At 41.8% G+C, this 20,306-nt stretch overlaps 1 protein-coding gene across 3 annotated transcripts; it reads right to left on the reverse strand.

Moving 5' to 3' along the window:
• Window positions 1–4,659: 4,659 nt before the first annotated feature.
• Window positions 4,660–20,061, reverse strand: nfil3-2 (nuclear factor, interleukin 3 regulated, member 2). 3 transcript variants are annotated; one of them, XM_007576521.2, is made up of 2 exons: window positions 19,647–20,061; window positions 4,660–10,232 (listed from the first exon to the last, which is right to left on the reverse strand). In XM_007576521.2, exon 2 carries the CDS (start codon window positions 9,826–9,828, stop codon window positions 8,032–8,034), a length of 1,797 nt encoding a protein of 598 aa, XP_007576583.1. In that variant the 5' UTR covers window positions 9,829–10,232; window positions 19,647–20,061; the 3' UTR covers window positions 4,660–8,031. The 3 variants fall into 3 exon arrangements, with proteins under 3 accessions (XP_007576583.1, XP_016518722.1, XP_016518721.1); XM_016663236.1 differs by lacking the exon at window positions 19,647–20,061 and adding an exon at window positions 17,958–18,200; XM_016663235.1 differs by lacking the exon at window positions 19,647–20,061 and adding an exon at window positions 17,903–18,200.
• Window positions 20,062–20,306: the final 245 nt, after the last annotated feature.

Here is a 20,306-nt window from a genome sequence, read left to right on the forward strand (position 1 = left end):
GAAAAGAGACACTTGGAAGTTTTCATGAGGAAAGGATCAACTAAAACAGGTCAATATGGGCAATCATGGAGTTTTTTTCACCATATTTTTTTCACCGATAACATCCCCACAAACACAAATGCTGCTCCTGTAGGACAGCAGTAGTAGCATGAAAAAGTGGGATTTGTGTCACGGCAGCTGCATTTATTCATATTTTCAAAACTACAGATATTCACTGATGCTCTCATTGAACAAACAGTGGATAGAAATAGAGAAAATAACAATCCATGTAAACCATCCATTAATTGGAATTTATTGTGACGAAATTTTTTTTTATCACGATAAGAAATTTATCACGATAAATTATAAACGATGCGATAAATGCCCACCCCTAGCCGCTAGCTCATATATTTTCATTCTATATTCTAACAAACAAATTCTAATGAATTCAAGCACAGCCATCCTAACCAACCAACACGTTTCAGGATATGGTTTCCCGCCTGACACAGGACTGACCACCCGCCTGGCTTACTACGCCAACCTCCCGCATGCCCTCGGTCAGTGACCAGCCTTGTATCTCCCTCTGCAATCGCCCAGACGCTTTCCCTCACCGACGGCGCCGCATGTGAGCGGCAGCAGCAGCAGCGGCAGCAGGCGAGTCCACAAAGCCTGAATGAGGGACCCATTGAGAAAACTTTCAGAGGAAATTAAAAGGGTATTAAGTGAAACCGCTGCTGGGGGACATGAATAACGCATCTCGGAGCAATCAGTTTACTCAGTGGAGCTGTAACTTCAATCTTCGGGGCATGGGAGGGAAAATTAGCTCTGCTTTGCTATCTCACAGAAACACTTAGACTTCCAGGTAAAGTTGTTTTCACTTATTTAATTAAGCTGAACCCAAATGAGTCCCTTGGATTTCTCTGGTTGATTGACTGGGAATTGTGGGAGTTCTTTGTTTGGTGCAATTCATTTGAATATGAAAGAAAAAAAACAACCCGCAGATTACTGATCATAGCCGAATGAGTTAAAATGAGTAAAATTATCAATCTGTCTTCTAGTCATAAAGGAGCTGGTGCCTATTATCGTATTGTTTATCATTTATTGTGACAAATTTCTTGTCTTTTTTTTTTTTTACGATAAATTCCAGTTAGTGACGTTTCAACCCCCCCCAAAACTGTCGTTGGATCGTTATTTTTACAATTTTTATTTGCCGTTTTCTGAATGAGAGCATCAGTAAATATAAGTAGATGTGAAAATATGATTAACTGCAGTTACATCAGGCAGTGTAGTGATACAGATCACAGTTTTGTATGTTACAGTTGTGCTAAGAAAGGTATTACAAATTAAATCTTTTTCAAGAGCTGTGATTTGTGTCTGTGGGGATGTGACTGCTGTGTCACGCAGTTTCCTAAAAACTGAGTAATAAATGGTTTTCAGTACCACTCTGATCATTATCACAATAGTACCTGAAGATATTGTGACAAAAGTTTACGTCCACCATCTCTAGCAGTGGGGGATGCATCCTGCCAGGTCACCAAGGCAACACAGAGACCCAGGGGGTGATTTTAGAGAAACCAATTAACCCAACAGTCATGTTTCTGTAGCAGGAAGCTGGAGTACCCGGCGAGAACCCACCATGCAGAGGGGGAAAACATGCCAACTCCATGCAAACGTCTTTCTAATCGTCTTACAATCCTCACAGAAATAATGCAGTAGTACAGGGTGTCTGGGTTTGGCAGGGCCCGAGACAATGACTCGTACCGGTTCAGTCGTAGCAACAACAACTAAAAGTGAGGCTCTCGGCTCAGATCTGTGCTCTTCAGGTCTGACTTTGTCTTTAGCTGTCAGTCTGAACGGCGTTCACAATGGTGCCAGAAAGGATTTCTGACAGAAAAATATATAATATACAACCACTGATGGGCTGCACCTGGCAAAACTGCTAACCCTCTTTCAGCTTTTTCTTAATATTTTGGTCTAACCTTCAATCCAACTTCAATGGGTTTTATTAGGATTTGATGAGAGAAATCAACACAAAGTTGTGCAGAATTGTGAAGTGGAAGAGAATTATACATAACTTTCTTTTTTGTAGAAGTATGGCACGCATTCAGGTGTAAACAGCCCCCTTTTACATTGATACAAAAAATCTAGCACTCTGCATTTTTTAAATACAATTTTATGCTTTCTTGTTTGGCATTTAACATAAAAGTCTTGTAAAATACATTAGAATTTTTGGTTTGGATTAGCAATGCGTCGATCCACTTTTTTCTCTTCTGATACTGATACCGATATCTGATGTTCAGATAACGATGCAATGCAGAAAAACATTGCTGAATTGATTTAAAATATGTCTGTAATTCAGACATAATTGAGCTGAATTACAAATTCACTAGATTTCTATGCACTAGTACAGCACACCTTCACAAGCTTGGTCAAATAAACTGCAGCAAACCTTCTTTCCAGAAAGTACAATTAGAGATTCTAAGTATAATATAAAATATAAAACATGATGTTACTCAGAGCACAAAACATAGAATTATGCTGAATAGACCTACCCTTATGGCATTTTTCAATATCGGGGCCGATACAGGTATTAGTATCGGGTCTGCACATCTCTAGTGTCAAATGAAAATGTATGAAAAGCACTATGTAATTTAGAGCAATTAAACTCATTTTTCTGCTCATTTACTACTTATTTTGAAATCCTTCAGACATATTGATCCCACATGCATGACTTCAGAGGAGTAATTCCCCTGACTTCATGGGAAAGCACCTCGAAGCAGGACCAAACCGATTTGTTTTTCTCCCATCTTTGCTCCACCTCACATTTAATCACAAGTATAAAACTCTGCGGCTGTAACGAGGGGAGTTTATGCCTTGCTGCCTCTTCTATGCTGATGCAAGTGTGTGTGATTTAATGTGAGCGAGCTTGTCAAAGCAGAAGTAGGCCAGTGTTACATCAGACGAGCTTTCTGGAGAGTTTTCTGGCTCGTTTGAGCAAAGTGTGTCAGTATGTCGCTGCAACTCTTCCCTCTTGCTGCAGACGGGTGTCGGATATCATAAAGGGGAAAAGAAAAAGGTGCTCACGGGTCCTGGTACATAAAGTGTGTTAAATGTCGACTCTCCTCCAAGAGTTAAATTTGAGCCGTTTTCTCTGAAACCTGCTTTTCTGAGAAAAAGGCAAAAACCTGGCAAACCGCAAAGAAATTCGAGAAAGAAGCGATGTCCTTATGGGAACACTGTGAGTTTGGGAAACTATTTTAAAGAAAATCAGGACAAGTTACGAGAACATGGTATGCTTCTGATTAGAGATGCACTGATTACACCTTTTCTTGCCAATGCAGAGCCTGCCGATTCCAGCTTTTCCTCCCTGAGGATGAAAAAAGAGGAAAAATGTGTTCCTGCATTTTATCTTGTGGTTTCAGAAACGACGCACTAAAATGTTGTTTTAGATTATCTCGGTTTAACCTAACCTTTTTCCTAAGTTTTATTCCTCTCAAAGCAGCGCATCGGAGCGCAGGTTTTTGTCTGACGCATTTGTAGCCTGAAAATGCTGGGAATTCTTAACTTTGAAGCATTAAGTGGACAGACGGAGGAAGAAGTGTCAGTCTTGAGTCGAAGCCAATCCTGGGAAATTTGGATGATTCTAATCGATAGTTGTTTGATTCATGAATCTCAACTTCCATAACGGTTTTCAGTAAAGTGTTAAAATGACAGGTTTGTCCAGATTCAGCTTTCCAGACTACTCAGTCTTTTAGAGTAAAATGCAAATATTTGCTATGAATTTAGGCCAGATACATACCATTGGCAGGGTTTGCTATTGGCTGTCAGCAAAAATAATGGGAGATAGGACACAAGGAAAAAAACCAAAGGACTGAATGTATTGAGGTAGAAAACAAGAAAAGAAGGAAGAAAAACACAAGGACACAAGCAATGAAGGAAGGATGGAAGGAAGGAAGGCATGACACAAGGCAGGAATCAGAGAAGTAAAGGATGCAACACACAGGAAGGTAACAACCACAGTAGAAAAGAAAGAAAAAAGGGACACAAGGGGTAAACGGTAGAAGAAAAGACAAGAAATTGGAATAGAACACAAGGAAGAAAGAGGACGAGCAAAGATGGGAAGAAAGGCTTGAAATAAGAACACAAGGGAAGAAGTATGGAAGGGAGGTAGGGCATAAGGAAGAAAGAATAAAAGAAAAGGATAAAGTGCAATGGAGAAAAGGAGAAAGGATGGACAGAAGAGGGAAATACCGACAAAAGGAAGGAAAGAAGGACACAAACTAGGGACGAGTTCTCCACCTCCATCTGCATGGGATCAGCTGCAGAAAGTCTTCAATGTCGCTTAAGGCACTTTGGAAAAAGTCCATCTAGTTGTAGATGAGTTTCAAGCTTGTGTTTGTTTTTATTTTATACATGAGAGTCTTGAAACAGCGTTTTCATCCACATTACGCAGACCTGGAGAAAACGGCGTTCGAATCCCATTGTTTTAGAGCACTAAGGAGCCGTGTGCAGATGTTTCCCGTTTTCTTAATAACAGTGATTCATTTCCTGTCGCATGTCAGTGAGTAAGAGATGATCTGTTAATTCTGGTAAAATGGTAATAGCTCACCGTCTCTTACTGCTTTAATTCACCAGTTTGGTTACTTTGAGGCACAGACAAAAAGACTCAGAAAAAGGAAATTCATTGATATGTCGACAGGGCAACATCACTTTTTATTTTTCTTGAAACGCTCCCATCTTTCAACAATGAACATTAGTGTCTTTACATGGTAATGACCAGCCGGACCAACCACCACCCGTCTCTAAACACCACACCAAAGTAGCCGTGTTTTTTTTTTTCCTTCTTCTTTTTTTTTTTTCATAAAAACCATCAGCAAAAAACCACAAACATTACCGTTTTAATACACACTTTAAAAGTGAGGGGGACGAAGAGGAATGAGGCAAACACATGTCATCACAGTCAGTAGGAGCAAAGACACGGCATAGAGGATAACAGAACGTCACCTGGACTAGAAAACAGGATACAAAACCCAATGAAACAAACGTTACAGTGTTTGTGAAAGCTTTACATTTATACACAAGCACCAAAAAAATATAACAAAAATAGAAACAAAAAAGAGAAGCCAAACATGGTACATAGACATTAAACTAGAATCCAGTGAAGGCATTTTGTCACAATCCAGTTGCAGAACTACCATGAAAGTTGGGGGATTTACAACCCCTTGAAATGCATAATAGAGGCAGGAAACGAGGAGGGAGCCCTCTTTTTAGTTAAAGCTCAAGAAATTTAGTCCAGTTTAATTGTAAGCTGAATTTTTCTTTGGGATTAAGTTATTTAGCCTAATTTTAAAAGGGGCAGAATTATGTGTTTTCCAGTCACATAGTATCATCTTATAGCATAAACAAGTAACTTTGTTACTTGCAGTTGTTAAAAAAACATGCTATACATATCAAATATGACTTAAAAGAAATTCAACTTTGTAACTTAACGCCTTAAAATTGGGCCTCTGGCCCTTTAAAAACCCATGCTCTTTCTGAAGCGCCGCCTTCATGTAGTAGCTGCGCCTCGAAGGCGGGGCTTGGTCCACCCAGGCATTTTTGCACAGCTTAAATGGTTGCCACGGGAGATTAAAGGATTTCTCAAATCAAGGCAACGCTCCAGGGATGTTTTTAGCGAGGGAATAATTCAATATGATGCAAAATTCAAAAAAAGTCAATTTAATATTGTACTTTCCCCCTTAAGAAATAATTTTCAATGTGTGTCATGGGCCTTGATGGTCATATTTGGTCACATTACAGACCCAGAGTCCATGACATAAAAAGTAAACAGTAGGTATTCAAGGGTTTACGTTAAGTCTCAGTGCACTGCAGTGTTTTTACATGAATCTGTCTAAACTCCTCTTGCTTTTGTCTCCTTTGCCAGAATGTAACGTTCTACTTTTAAGCTATGATATGTATCTGAAGGGGTCTGTACACATTCTCCGTCTACGTTCCTGTGCTTTTCATTTTTGTACAGTGAATGGCATGTTGACGGGCAAGGGAAATAAATACATTGGGCCAGTGAATAGTAACAACAAGATATGGTTGATAAAGCTCAAAGAAACTAAAAAGGCTTACAGCCTGCAGCTGGTGATTTCCACCAAATATTTAAAGGCTGGTTTAAAGGTTCATTAATCCAAACATTTTAATGAGGCCTTCGCCTCGGGGAGAAACAAATTCTCCTTTCAGTGCTGCTGGCTCTCCGCAACGGATGGCCATTTCTGTGTAAACACGACATTTACCAATGATTAATGCCAAAGCTCAACAATCAGAAGAGAAAGGTTTCATCTAAATGCATCCTGCTGCAACCAAAACCAACATGGCTGTACAGTAGGGGTGTAACAACACAGATGGCGCACAATAATAAGACACGCTTCCTCCTGTTATGAGAAAATTTCACATAAATGTACGAGTCTATATTCAGTATAGAATAATGCAGTCCAAGTTTGACTTGTCCACACATTCGGTTTCATACTTGTTTCATTCTGAGGTCATTGAAATGCTTCCTCTCAGGGTTTTTCAAATAAAATAAACATTTAAGAAATCTTAAAATGTGTTTTTTTAGAAACTTGCTAGTCAGTGTAGAATTATACATCTTAAATTTGATCAGTCTAACTCAATTTCATGACCCCCACAGGAGGCATGAAAGCAGATGCTAACTTTAGCTTTGTTAGCAGCGTGTCTGTTAGACGAGTCTGTCGTGTTTAAAAAGTGACTCCTGAAGAGACGCAAGATTTTTAGATTTTGAACTTGAGATGGTCAAGTGGAGCCCAAAGTTATTTTAAAAAACCCTCAAAAACAGCTCTTTGGGTAACAGTGGACAGATAGAAACATAAGCAGGTACCTGCTTTAGCGTCGTTAGCAGTTAGCTAGTCGCTGTATTCTTGCATCACTACAGAATCATTTCTATCTTGAATGTCATTGTAACTGTAACCAAAATGCTGTCAGACCAATGATTTAAAAGTTGTGGAGTTTTTTATGTAAGCTTAAAACTTGTTAAGGAGCCTGAAAGCAGTCTTTATTAACAGATTCTGTCAATACAAAAAGCTAATCTGGAACTACTTCCTTTCATACTTCAAAATAAGAGTCTCAAACATGGAAGCTCTCAAACTGAAAGCACAAGTCTTCATGTCGGGGGTCATACTAATAGATTACAAACTTCACTAGACGCAGTCACATGATGTCAGCAAATGGTTAATCACTGCAATATCTCTGCTACAAGTTTTCATTACACCCCTACTGTGCGATAGTTGTGATTTGTCAGAGGACGGCCATTTTTAGATTTATCCCTCCTGTTTCATTTTTATTGGATGTGTATTCTTTTTTTTCTTCCTAAAATAGATGCTTAAAATAGATACATATATTCATTTATATCACATTTATGTACAAAAGAAGTGCTTCAAAAATAATTGTGACATGATCTCTTCTGAAATAATGCAGATGGTTCGTAGGGAAAGGGAAAGAGTGAGGGCTGAGTTAGTGAGACATGAAAACTAGTAGTTGTAGTGTTGGTGCTTCTTTGGTCGAGGGGATATCCCAGGTGTACATTTGCATCTGATTATAGTTAAGGCAGAGACCCATACATTTGTATGTTTATCTACAGCTGGATATGTATCAAATTCGTTGGAAATTGATTTTTTTTTTCTTTCCGTTTACACTCCTTTTTTGTATAATATCAAAAGTGTGCTTTCGCCGGTGTATTCTACTGGATCCTGTTGAATGAGAAGAGTAGAAAAAAAACAGGGAGTTCCATTTCTCCTCAACCCATAAACAAACATGCTTCAGTAAGTGTGGAGAGGATGTAAGAAATGACAAATCTGTACAACATATACAAATATGATACACAGCCCACAATATGTCCGTTCTTTTCTTGAATCTGGGAGTTGGTGGGTAGTACAGCCCAGAATCATGTCCTCAGAGATTCAGAAGGGCATTTCATAGTAGGGCAAAGGCATGATGGCAGAGTAGTCTTAGGGGAGAACTTTAAATCTTCAAGTTGTAAAGTGACGCCTCCTAATCTCGCCTCTTGTTCCGTCGCCCTCCGCTTTCCTTTTTATCACTCTCCTTCTTTGCACCCTCTCCTGACGCCCCCAGTTTGCAAGCTCCACTCGAGCTCTCTCGCTTAATGTTCTGCAACGGCGAGAGGGAAAGATAGGGGTGCTGAGGGAGGGGAGGTGGGGTAGCAGAGGGAGGAGTGGTTGGGGACTCCTGTCCGGAGCAGTTGCCGCCGCTGCTTCCGGTGCTCATGGCACGGTGTTTGAGTCTGAGTTTGTGGGGGAGCGCCGTTCCCCGAACCTCTCCTTGGGGATCCCATCCCTGCATCTGGGAGCAGCCTGGGTACTGGGGGAGAGGCGAACCGGATTGGAGGATCCCGGAAAGATGTTGGTTGTGGATGCTGCTCATGTCCGAACAGGACAAAGACAGGGATTCTTCATCGTCTGTTGACGCCTCTTTGTCAGAAGGATCGCCGTCACTTAATGACGTTGATTGGCTTTGAAGGTAGCCGTCGGCTCTGGGTCCACCCTCGTAGCTAAGCACTGGTGGCTCCTCATCTTGTGCACTGAGGTAGGAATGGTGTGGTTGTTGAAGATGGTGGTACAACTGGGTGTGCCTAACCCCTTCCACCTGTTCACTGAGGAGCTCTTTGGGTGATCCACCCTCCTGCTGTTGAGTAGGTTGACAGACTCTGTACACCTCTCTCTCTTTAGCCTCATTAAAGCTGTCTGACAGCTCATACTGAGGAGAGTCCAATGTCTTTCTCTCCAGCTGCTTTGTTACCTCAGCCAGAGTCTCAATGGAGGTCTCTGTGACGGGCTGCTGCAGTTGACTACTGCTGTGCTTTAAGGCTCCTTGCAGATCTACATCCAGGGGCCTGGTGACGACATCAACAGGATAGGAGGCACTGCTGGCGCCGTACAGGATGACACTTCTTTGGGCAGCAGGTGGGTGAGGGACAGTCTGGCAGGCAGTTTTGACGGCAGCGACTGTCACCTGATGGGGCTGCGATTGCTGCTGAAGGAGGTGCGGGTGGTGATGATACGCTGCATCCATCTCCTGATGTTGTTTAATCTGGTGGCTTGTGGACGCAGATGTCGGACCCCTGTGGATGTTGAACATAATTTGAGTTGTGGTGTCACTGGTGATGTCCATCTCCAGCCTGTCTCCCTCCTGTTTGATTTCAAACGGCATTGGTTCAGGGCTGTCCCTCGAGGAGCCATCGGACATATCGGAGAGGGAGCCACGCGGAGAGTACTTCACCAGCTGCCTGTGGCTGTCGCTGTGTCCCGACTGCTCTGTTTCTGAGGAGTCCGAGTTAATCATCACCTGAGAACCACTTGAGTAACCGCTGGAGTAGTACTGATTGGACGAGGAGGACGAGGAAGAGCCTCCGTTTCCGCCATCATTTGCCACGCTGATCTGTTGGCTCTTTTCAATGTACGAGGCTGTGCTGATGAGGCCAAAGCGCAGCTTTAGCTGGAGCAGCTCGGTCTTGAGCCTCACATTCTCATCATTCAGTGCGATGACACGGTTTTCCAAAACCATGTCATTGAGACGGCGCTTCTCCCGAGAGCGCTTGGCGGCCTCATTGTTCTTGCGCCTTTTCTCCCAGTAGGAGGCGTCCTTTTTCTCGTCAGAAATAAACTGACGCTTCCGTCTGCAGGTAACATTGGGCTTGGGTTTGATGAGACGCCCCAAGCGCGCCGGTGTCCCTTGAAGAGTCTCGTCGTAACCATTGAAGGTCTCGATGCTGTTGAGGTTGTTCCCTGAGGGTTTATTCAACGTTTTCAGAGTTGGACTCAAATTTTCCATTCTTGTAACTGATAGTAGCCACTTTGAAATAATGAGGTTGTAATGAAAACGCCTTGCCTCCTGGAGTAGGCAGCCTGTTTATCGTTTGGGACTCAAGTGTCCAAATAGCTCAAAAAGATGAAGAACAAGTGAAGTTTAACATTGGCAACCCTCATTTATCCACTTTCGGGGTTCTCCTTTCAGCGTCCAAAAGAACAGAGGTGAATTAGATCAGTCTCCAATCTCGACTGCTATATGTTTTAACAGCAGTATGCTGAGCTGAAGACGAAGCGTCCTAGATCTCCACGCAGGCTGCAGGATGTAGGCTGTTCTGTCTACCTCAGCATGTTAGCCTCTTGGGGAGCCTTGGTCTCAGTTTTCCTTCCTCGCTCTGTTCTCTCTGCAGCTGACTGCAAGATGAAAGGCTGCAGACATTCAAAGAAAGGAAAAAAAAGAAATGTTAATCCACATGGTACTGTCTGTGACATACATTTGTCTTAGTTGATCTTTTATAAGATTTTAAAAATAAGTTATTTTTTAACATCGTAGCATGCATGCAGATCAAAGATTTATGTCTAAAACCACGGAGCCATCGTCTCATGTTTTGGCATGTCTGGTCTTTGTCGCCTCTGTAACCCTGGCAACCACTGAATGGTTGCTAGACCTTAGCGTCTGACCTTTTAGACCTGCTGTTGATGCGATCTGTCTGCAAACTGTGACCTTTGACCTGTTTCCTGGCATGTTGATGTTGGCTTTTGTGATGCAGCGGGGGACAAAGAGTTCATTAGAAGAAGGATGCGCCTGTTTTCAAGGACTTGAAAATCTCATGTTTTCAAGGCTAGCTGGACGCTAAACCAAGAGGTGGTCATTATGCCTTGCTTACATGTTACAGCCAAGACAAGCACATGCTTAACTGGATTGCGCTCCACTGAAATTACATCAGTTGCAGACATGCTGAGAGCATGAAAACTGGATTGTGTAAGGATTAGCTCTTTTGTTTTGTCTGATGAATGTTCGAAAAAGATGGAGCAAAGGCTGAGTCAGCTGCAGATCTGTCGGAGTTTCCTGGATCTGCTTCAGAGTATTTTAGAGAAATATATATATAAAAAAAAAAAAAAAACAAAACAAAACAAAAAAACACCCTTCATCATGGGTCTATTTTATTTTGTGTGGGTGAACTGCCATCTATGAGCACTCTTGAATCCCCAACCCCCCAATCCAATGTGCTCATCCATGAAGGAATGTGGCAGCATTCTTGGCCAAAACAAGTCAATGCCAAATCGATGTTACAGGGCACGCAGATAAGGCAGACAAAGGCATCTGCTAATGCAGGTCAAGGATAAAGAAGCCAAGACTCTAGTGAGAGATTTGGAGGTGTGGGGGAAGCCGGGAGGAGGGGCGCTGATAAATATAGGTCAAGAGCCCCTGGAAAGAAAAGAGGCGAAAGGTGGGACATGGCATGGGTTAGCATAAAGTGTGAAAATTGACTGACTACAAGGTACTGCCTGTATCTTAATCTGACCACCTGTGTCTATAAAACCTTAAAAACATCATAAAGGAGGCGGGTTGCTTTTTCTGTATTTCTGCCTATGACTTTCAAGCCTTGTTAGTCTTCTAGAGCAGTGTTGGGTGACCTACCACCTTTTTTTTTTATAGCTGATGAACAAAACAAATGAATGACATTTTCAAGACAAATTCAGGAAAATTACAAAGTTCTGTATATAAAATTTTTGAAGAATAACCAATGACTTAGTGTTCATGGTTGCATCCTGCTCATGAGATAAAGCAAAATGATGCATTTTATTGGGTTCACCAGACTTGATGCCGATCAGAAACTTCAAAGTAGGAGCCAACTTTAGCATCGTTAGTGGCTAATGGCTAGCTAATCGCTGTATTCCTGCACTGCCTCTAAACTGTTTCGTATTTGTCTTTGACTACATCAGAGGTTTGTTCTACAAAGTATCCAAACTGTTGCTGCAAAAGTCATTTAAAAGAGTTAGGAGACGTAAGAGGTTTTGTCACCGATTGTTCTCCATCACCCAGACTACGTCAACACAATGGAGCGACTCAAGAACCTCAAAATAAGAGACTTCAACACTGATACAAAAGGAAAAAAAAATTTAAAGCACACATCTTCATATCATAGCCTCATATTTCTCTTTATGAGACAGACTTCCCTGATCCCACAAGATATCGCGAGATCTTGTGGGATAACATCTCTTTTCTATTAAGAATTCCTTAATTTTTCCTAAAACATTTTTGGTTCATGTTTTGTGTACTGACTGGAAAGTAAAGACAAGCAAGTACTTGCCTGGTATGATATACCGTACTCTCTACTCTGCCTTCGATCTACAGGTACATTCACAGTCTATAAAATTGTAGTTGTCATTACAGTATCAACGTGTGCAATAATGCAATGGCAACCGACCGCATTAATTCAATATTTGGTAGGTTTTATATTCAATAAGTGATCTGCATTCGTGATCTGGTTACATATAATATATTTAGCCAACAGTTTGTTTTTTTCCGCTGCCCTTGCTGCCCTCGTCTGACGTGATATAAGTGTGAAATGATTAAGGTCAAAAAAACAGGTTGGGATGTGATGAGGTAAAGCCATGTGAGACAAAAATGTGGGCTAGTTGTAACCGAGCTTATCATTGCAACGTCAAACAATAATGTCATATTTTCCGAATAGTGTGTGACTTTGCGTATGAGAAACACATTACGATTAAGTATTTGTTATGTACACACTACTTGGATTCACCTGCACATATCAGCGAAACTCACCTCACCTCGCCTGCTTTGTAACCGAGGAAGAAGCTGGAATTCTTACACAGAATTGTAAAAAATATCTATATGGAAATTAAGTTTATTGTCTTCCTAACCTTCGGAGTTGACCTAGATTGAGACAATTGTTTGCTTTTCAGGATACACAAAAAAAGGAAATAGTTCTTTTGTACTGCATGTAAATAAATACAAGATCCCTTTCTGCATTCAAATGTGTGGTTAGGCTGCAGAAAGGGACACTGTTACATCAAATGTGCCCTTTCACATATGCATAAGTATTTACAGCATTGCTCATTTTTCCCCCCCTCCCCAGATCCTGTTATGAAAAGATTCCCGTTTTAATTCTGGGAAAATAAAAAAAAAAAAAAAGCTTTGTTGAGTTTTTTTTTTTTTTTTTTTTGAGTGTGCCACACAGTTCAAATGCAACATAGCTGGATCTTATTTGCGTCAACTCGTTGCCGGCCACCGCTGGAAGAAGCTTTCCCTGACTTAACCGTTTCAGGTCAACATCGCAAACGACTGACATGTGCCTCCGCGGCACGGGAGAGGAAGACGGAGCAGATAGAGGCGTTTTTAATTTGCGTGTCCCACTGACCCAGAAACTGGGAACGAGCCGCGCTCCGTAAACAAGAGCCTGGCTTTCTCTACCGTATTCTTTCGCTGGAATATAGGTCAGCCGACCGGCAGACAGAGAAAAGGGAGAAGTCCAAAAAAAAATAAAAAAAGAGAAGAGAAGAGAAGCAACAAAGAAGAAGGAAGTGTGGCAAATTAGAACGTTTTGTGAATATCGACAAATACGACAGCAAGTGGAGTGGAAACAAAGAAGCAGAAGAAACCGATAAGAGGGAGAGAGTTAAAACAAAGAGATTATGCTGGTTGCCTGGTAGGGGGAGAACCAGTAGCAGTTGCAACACTGTCGGTATTGCATCATTACAAGGAATTTGTCGCCCATAGCAACAAAAAAAATGGGGAAACGGAGGGCACAGCCAATCATATCAGACGCTCTTTTCTTTTCCCTGAAACCAGCAGCTTCACGTGCTCAGTTTTAGGTTTTATTAAGAAACGCAGGGCTGACGTACGTCACATGCTGCGCATGTTCCATATCTGTCCTCAGAAAGAGCAAAGACATGAATGACCTTAACAAGCTAACCGTTTTCTACCACCGCTTTCTTTATCGAATTGCATTTAATTGTGTAAATAAGTGTAAATCGACTACTCCTTCAATGACAGTACTTCTGCTGGACTTCTGCTAAATCCAGGAAAAACCCGCCCTAAAGAGTAGTTTTCCAGACCGAGTATGCAAATACAAGCACTGAGGCAGCAAACCTGCTTTGTGTCCCACTTATTTCCCTCATAAGCGTTCCCTTGACCTGGATTAGTCTTTCCGTTCGTCATAAATACTTCACGTGTCATTGCTCGGTTTCTGTGGCACTCTGGAAATGACGGCAGAGGAAAAGAATCCGGAGTTGAACTCCCTCACACGACCGCAGTGCCCACACCGCAAGGAGTCCAAATGGGACAGTGAGCCTTGGAAACAGTGGTTCAAAAGCTCCAGCACGTGTTTCAGGGGGCTGTTTCAGGAATTGCGGACAGGTCCGACATTAAAAAAAATAAAATAAAATAAGAGGCTCCTTTAAACCGTGGGACCCCACACTCTGCTCACAGTAGGGCAAATTAAATATAGGACAAGTGCTAGGTTAGAGGTCATGGGCAAGGAAGGCTTGAAATCCAAGGCTAGTTGTTGATTTAGTTTTACAGAGGAAAAAAAAAAAAAAAAAAAAATGTCAAGGAGATGATGAAAATGGGGGCGGGGTGGAGGTAAAGGTCTGGGCAGCAGACCAACAAGGCGAGGCAGAGTCCTTTCCACGAACACGAGCCGTATCATTTCTTTCTCAAAAAGGAAAAGAAAAAAAATAAAAGTAGTGTGACTCAGTCCATGTGGTGTACCAGTCACATGTGCTCTCCTGGCCTACTAAATGCTGTAATTTGCCTTTCTCTTGGCTCCAAACCACAGAACGATAACAAAGCCAGGCCCTCATCTTTCATCACAGTCCATGTGCCAGGAAACTCCAAGAAAGCCCAGAGGCCAAAAAAGTAGGCCAGGATGAGAACCATACAGAGCTCCTAACTATAATGTCTTGTCCCGCAGTTTTGTTTAGCAAAGGTAGACACCCTCAGAACTTTAATTATAGACATAGCACAGATTTTTTTTACATGACGTTCTGTGACGCTATTACCAGTAATAGAGTAGATGAAAGTTTGTAGAAAAGTGAAGAAATCTTGGAAGCAGTAGCAAGCTAACAGCTAATCAGATGGCACACCATTTTAGCTAACTTTAACAATTCAACTTTAAGGGAATACAAAGCTACAGTATATTAGTAAATCTCAACTTTAACAAGAGTAAATTATTAGCTTTTCTCAGCTGAACAACATTGGTGTTAAGTTGGCAACTATGGACAACAAACTGTATGAATTTGCTTTATCACTTGCAATTCACTTGTCAGCCCATTCCGAGTTTGCCTTGGATGGAGTAAACTTGGATTTTGCATCATTTGCACAACTGCATTGATGAATGTACTTTTTCTGGTCTTGTAGTATTTTGAATATTATCCAGAGGGATTCCCAATCAGGTGACTATGAGAAATGATATATGTTGGTCATCTAGGAGCACGACAATCTAACAGTCTTTTATGAAAGCTGTTTGATATCTGGCACATTTTCAAGTGCCACATTAGCTATAATCCGACATCTTACAACAGGTAAGGCAACTACTGCTGATCATGGCTCAACAAATATACGTAAAAGCTCCAAACTATCCCTTTTAATATTTTAATTCTCAAAATGTCTTCATGTAGTACAAATCCAGATTAGCTGGTGCCTCAGGCTAAAGCTAGCGGCCGGAGATCAAAGCGGACTTCAGTCGTCTTAAACTAACTCCGATTTCAAACATTTCAGAGAGGTTCATGAAAATGCTATTTAATGAACCTTGAAACCGTCTTCATGTTTTCCATTTGGTGGTTATTAAACAAAGAAGCCAAAGTTTACACAAGAACCTTAGAACGGAGGCGGTGTGCCGCTAATGACCGTCCCGTGTGAAACTCAACCTGCAAAGCATTACCAGTCAAGGTGTCCTGCCAAGCACTTGACATTTATCGACATTTAGGATCAGTAAGTCCATGTGAGTTTTAGCAAAAATAACACCAATCAACATTTAACTCGAACAAAGATGTTAAAAGTCAAGTTTGGTTAGCACTTCTTTAAGCTCATCGTGATATTTATAGATTTCTTTAGATGGACGCCTTTTCACGTTCTCTTTCTCAACCACTATTTCAAATTTAGACAGGAGGTGACATTCTAGTATATTAAAAAAGACATTATCAGTGGGCTATGTATAATATGAAAGTAAAGAGTTGTTAAAAAAATCTAAATGATTACAGCAGTTTAAGTAAATGCTGTTTTTTTTCTTCTTAAACTGCCGTACTCCTCAGTTGAAACGTTACTCCGAAAGAATAAACTTATGCCTTTATTTCTAGTATGAATAACTTCCCAATGCAAATATGACAGTCATTTAAAGTTTTTTTAATAAAGTAATCAAGTAAAGTGACAGGAAATTGTTTTACGGCACTAAAAGTTCACTTTTACCTTGTTTCTACTGAGCGATACGGCACAAGTCGGTGCGATTTGGTACGCTATTCTATTGTGGCTAGAAAGACGTTTCCACCGCCAGTTGGACTCTCACTGGGCAGTCAGGGTTGGATCCAAATATCCAAGTTGGCGACAACAAACGTGAGGAACTAGTTTGTCTTCCGCTTTGTTCCAAGCGCAGTGACGTTTTTCTGTCCCCCAATCAATGGACTGTGTTATGTGACGCCACTAGCACCATGCTAACCATCTTACTACAACTGAAGGGGTCCAGGAGTGGTGCATTATGGGTCGGTTGTACCCGTTAACTGTTTACTATGGGTACCAAACCACACAGGCCCGTGCGCTATCGCTCAGTGGAAACGAGGCATTTGGTTCTGATTAGCCGTGACCTTCGCTTTCAAGGCTATCTGGATTTATGTTAAAAGATAATGCCAATATGATATTAGATTTCAACAGAATCCCCTCACCGCCCTGCAAATATTCTGCTGTAACCTCTGAAATCACAAGTCTCTGTTGTTCCGTCCTACTTGAACTCAAATTCCTAGATATCTCCTCACTGGAGTTGTTGTTGCTTTTAAATATATACTTTGTTATTAAAATTGCATGGGGCTGCACCTAGAAATGAATGTTATTTGTTCAGTTGCTGCTCCACTTTCCTGCTTCTGCATGACTGCCTCGGCTCTTTGTTATGGCTCAGGTTTATTTTGGTGGGGTTCTGATTCTGCCTTTCCAGTCAGCTGCGGTCGCGCGCCTTCCTCAGCTCCCGTCCCCTCCCGCGGGACCGATGTGACCTACATTCGTAGCTGGCACACAGAAACCCAACTCGCACGCCGACCAATTGGCAGCGGCCAGGTCCGCAGCAAAAAGAAGCGCGGCGCTGCGTATAGCCGCAGACTACGGGGTTTCCGCAGATTGCATAATCTGCTCCATTCTCTGATCTATTTACATTATTTAATTCATTTATTATGCAACCCCCTCCCTCTACCTATGTCTTCCTACAGCCACGGTGAGTGTAAAAGTCATGGTTCTGTCACTTTCACAACAAATTCTGCAACGACATAGCTCAAATCTATCATATTAATTCACACCAAACTATGTTATCAATTTCGCTTTTGACTCGGCTTGACCAATGGCATTCCTGAAAAGCTGTAATAATGCCCACGTGCGGCTTACTATAAAGCCTGCGCAGAGGTCCTATATCGGAGGTGTGTTCCCAGCTATCAGGTTATTCCTATAAAACGTCTTTAGCGCCTGCGACTCGTGACGCAACAGATCAGCAGCCTTTTAAAGGGCTGGTTGTTGTGGGTGCAAGTTCGGCATGCGTTCAGACGAGAAGGCACAAATAAATAATATATATATATTTAAAAAATGCATAAATAAATCTCGCAGAGCCAGCAACACCTTGTGAACAATATGTCACCCCGCACGCCTCCTTTGTTGCACTGTCTGACAAATCGTGTCCATGCATATTTAATCGGATCCTCTGTCATGCGAGGCGATTCCAACTGTGCCGTGAAATTCATCTACGACCTCCAAAGGAAAAAAAAAATAAATAAAAAATAAAATAAAACAAACACGCTCTCCTACAACATCCATTTGAACACATTTAAAGTAGAAACCCATCTCCCCCGTTTTGTTTTTTGTTTTTTTTAGAGACCCGCACCTCCTCTGACCCCAACATTTGATCCAGATGTTCTCGAACCCACGCAGGACCTCACCCTTCTTCATCCGCAGCGTGGGGGCTGTCCGCGCGTGGCTTCCATGAGTCCAAGTGTAAGTTGTAAACAAGAAAAGGAGGGAAAAATGAAAGAAAGAAAGAAAAAAGACACATCCAAGCTCCAGATGTGTTGAAATGTTTAACGGCACAGTCGCGGCGCACGCTGCAACCTTCAGGGCTCCAAAGGGTTAAAGGCAGCCGCTGTAACCTTTTACAAAGAGCTGCTACACGTGACGGGGAGAAGTGTGTCCTCTCAGCCTGCATAGGATTTTTTTTTCCACCCCGCTCCCTCCCCACCCTCTCTCCCCGCCTGTCCACATGAGCTAGCCTACTAACCTAAAACAAAGCTGGTGGACATGCAGAACAAGTCGAGGCTCAGAGCCTCTGTGGCAGGAAAGATTCTATTTATGAGGCTGATAAATTATTCATAGGGCAGAAATAGCTGCTTGTACGAACTACTACTGGTAAAGCCAAGAAAAGTTCTGTGCACAATAAAAACACATTATTATTATTTTGTTGTAGTGTAACTTCAATATGCTACTGAAGTTACTCCAAATCAACAAACTTAATTACCAAAACATTCAGGTTAAATTTAATGGATAGTTATGGTCTAGTTAACCTTTATTTTATACTGGCTTTATTGTAAGATACCCAAGTTAACAACTTAGGTGTCTATGTAAAATTAGTTGATCATTATTTACCGAATTTGAGAGAGGATTTTTGACAAGAGCACTAATGTCTTCCTCTAGCAAGTTGAGATTCCTACACTCTAAAAATGAATTTGGAATATTAAATTTTAGCCATTAAAATTCACATTATAACCAAGCATATGTGTTGTACATATAATGTTTAATAGCTATTAAATTCTAATATTATCTATTTTATTTTGGCAACATATTTTACCCAAATATTTGTTGAAATCTCCCTGAAGAATGTTGGCGATTGTCACTGTCCTGTTGAGTCTCAATCATAGGGCTGATATATTCATACCAAATGTTCTTACCGAGTGAATATGAACTGTCACCGCTACTGTGGTGGAAAAAGTTTGGATATTGGAGCAAGAATTTTGAGTTTGTATCCAACTTCGGCTAGTTTTCCAACAAAGCTAATACTAAAGTAAAATTTGCTACTAGCTAATTTGCTAGAATAGGCAAACATTTTTATTACTATTTCAGCATTGCTTTAATTAATTTTTATTATTATATTTTAGTTTATTTTAAACTAATGAGTATATTTTTTAATGTTATTTAACACAGTTAGCCTACTTAGAAATCGGACGGAAATGTACCTCGTTTTTAAGTAAGCTGTTAAACCGCCATGCAAAATTGGATCGTTTGCATTCATTAAATGCTACCAGCTTGCTTTATCAGTGTAGCGTACTTCCACATGGTTTTTACCATATGGGCAACGAAGTAAACAGACTTTATGTTACAACTTAACAGCGTATCTAAATTCGGGTTCTGGAGCCCCCCACATCCCAACCCCCTGACCTCGGGGTACGACACCTCCGCGGCTGCCCCCACATGCAGCCCCGGCGGAGGCTGACAGAGCTGGAAGCAGCCTCGCCTTGACATTGAGTCAGGCGCGCCCAGGTGGCACCAAAACAAACCCCCACACCGGAGGCAAACAGAGCGGAGACGAACCTGCACACCGGGTACTTGGTAACGGCATATGTCCAGTGATGTCTTACCTTTAAAATGCGTTTTTATTAAAAAAATAAATAAATAAAAATCAAAGAATCCACGCGGTTCTCTTGTCCAACAACGCGCCTTTCCCCCGACCGGGTCTTCGGTGTTCTGCGTCTCTCTCAAAACTCGCTCACGCTTCCAAAAACAGCAGCGCTCTCCTGCCGTGTTACCGGCGGTAGATGTGCGACCACAGTGCCTTGTTTTGGTGCGCTCCTCCCGTCATGATCGCTTCGCTTCCTCCCGCCCTCCCTTTCTTTATTATGCCTCTCTTTATTTCCTCCTTTCGCTCTCTCCTTTTCGCTGTCGAGTCTCTAATGTATGTTAGTAGGTCAGTTGTTGCATAACAGGAGGCTTTGGGTGCCTAGTCACGTTTTTTGTTTCTCTCTTGGCTCTGCCTCCCTCCCCTTTCCTCTTTCGCCTTCAAATCCTGTTGCAGGAGAGGGAGCTGCAGGGAGCGGGGAGGGGCGGGGACTGGGCCAGAGAGGGCCGGGTCAGGCTCCGAGCCAGCCTCAGTCAGATCAAGGTCTGTGAAAAAAAGCGACACAGAGTAGAAACGCAAACACAGAAACAAGGCACTGAAAAAAAACAAAACAAAACAAAAAAACAGAAGTTATTTTTGGAGCCACGCTGTTTCATGGACATTAGATTTTAATGCCTCATTG

This window comes from Poecilia formosa, unplaced genomic scaffold (genome assembly GCF_000485575.1).
Source record: "Poecilia formosa unplaced genomic scaffold, Poecilia_formosa-5.1.2 Scaffold409, whole genome shotgun sequence".
In the NCBI taxonomy this organism is placed as follows: Eukaryota; Metazoa; Chordata; class Actinopteri; order Cyprinodontiformes; family Poeciliidae; genus Poecilia; species Poecilia formosa.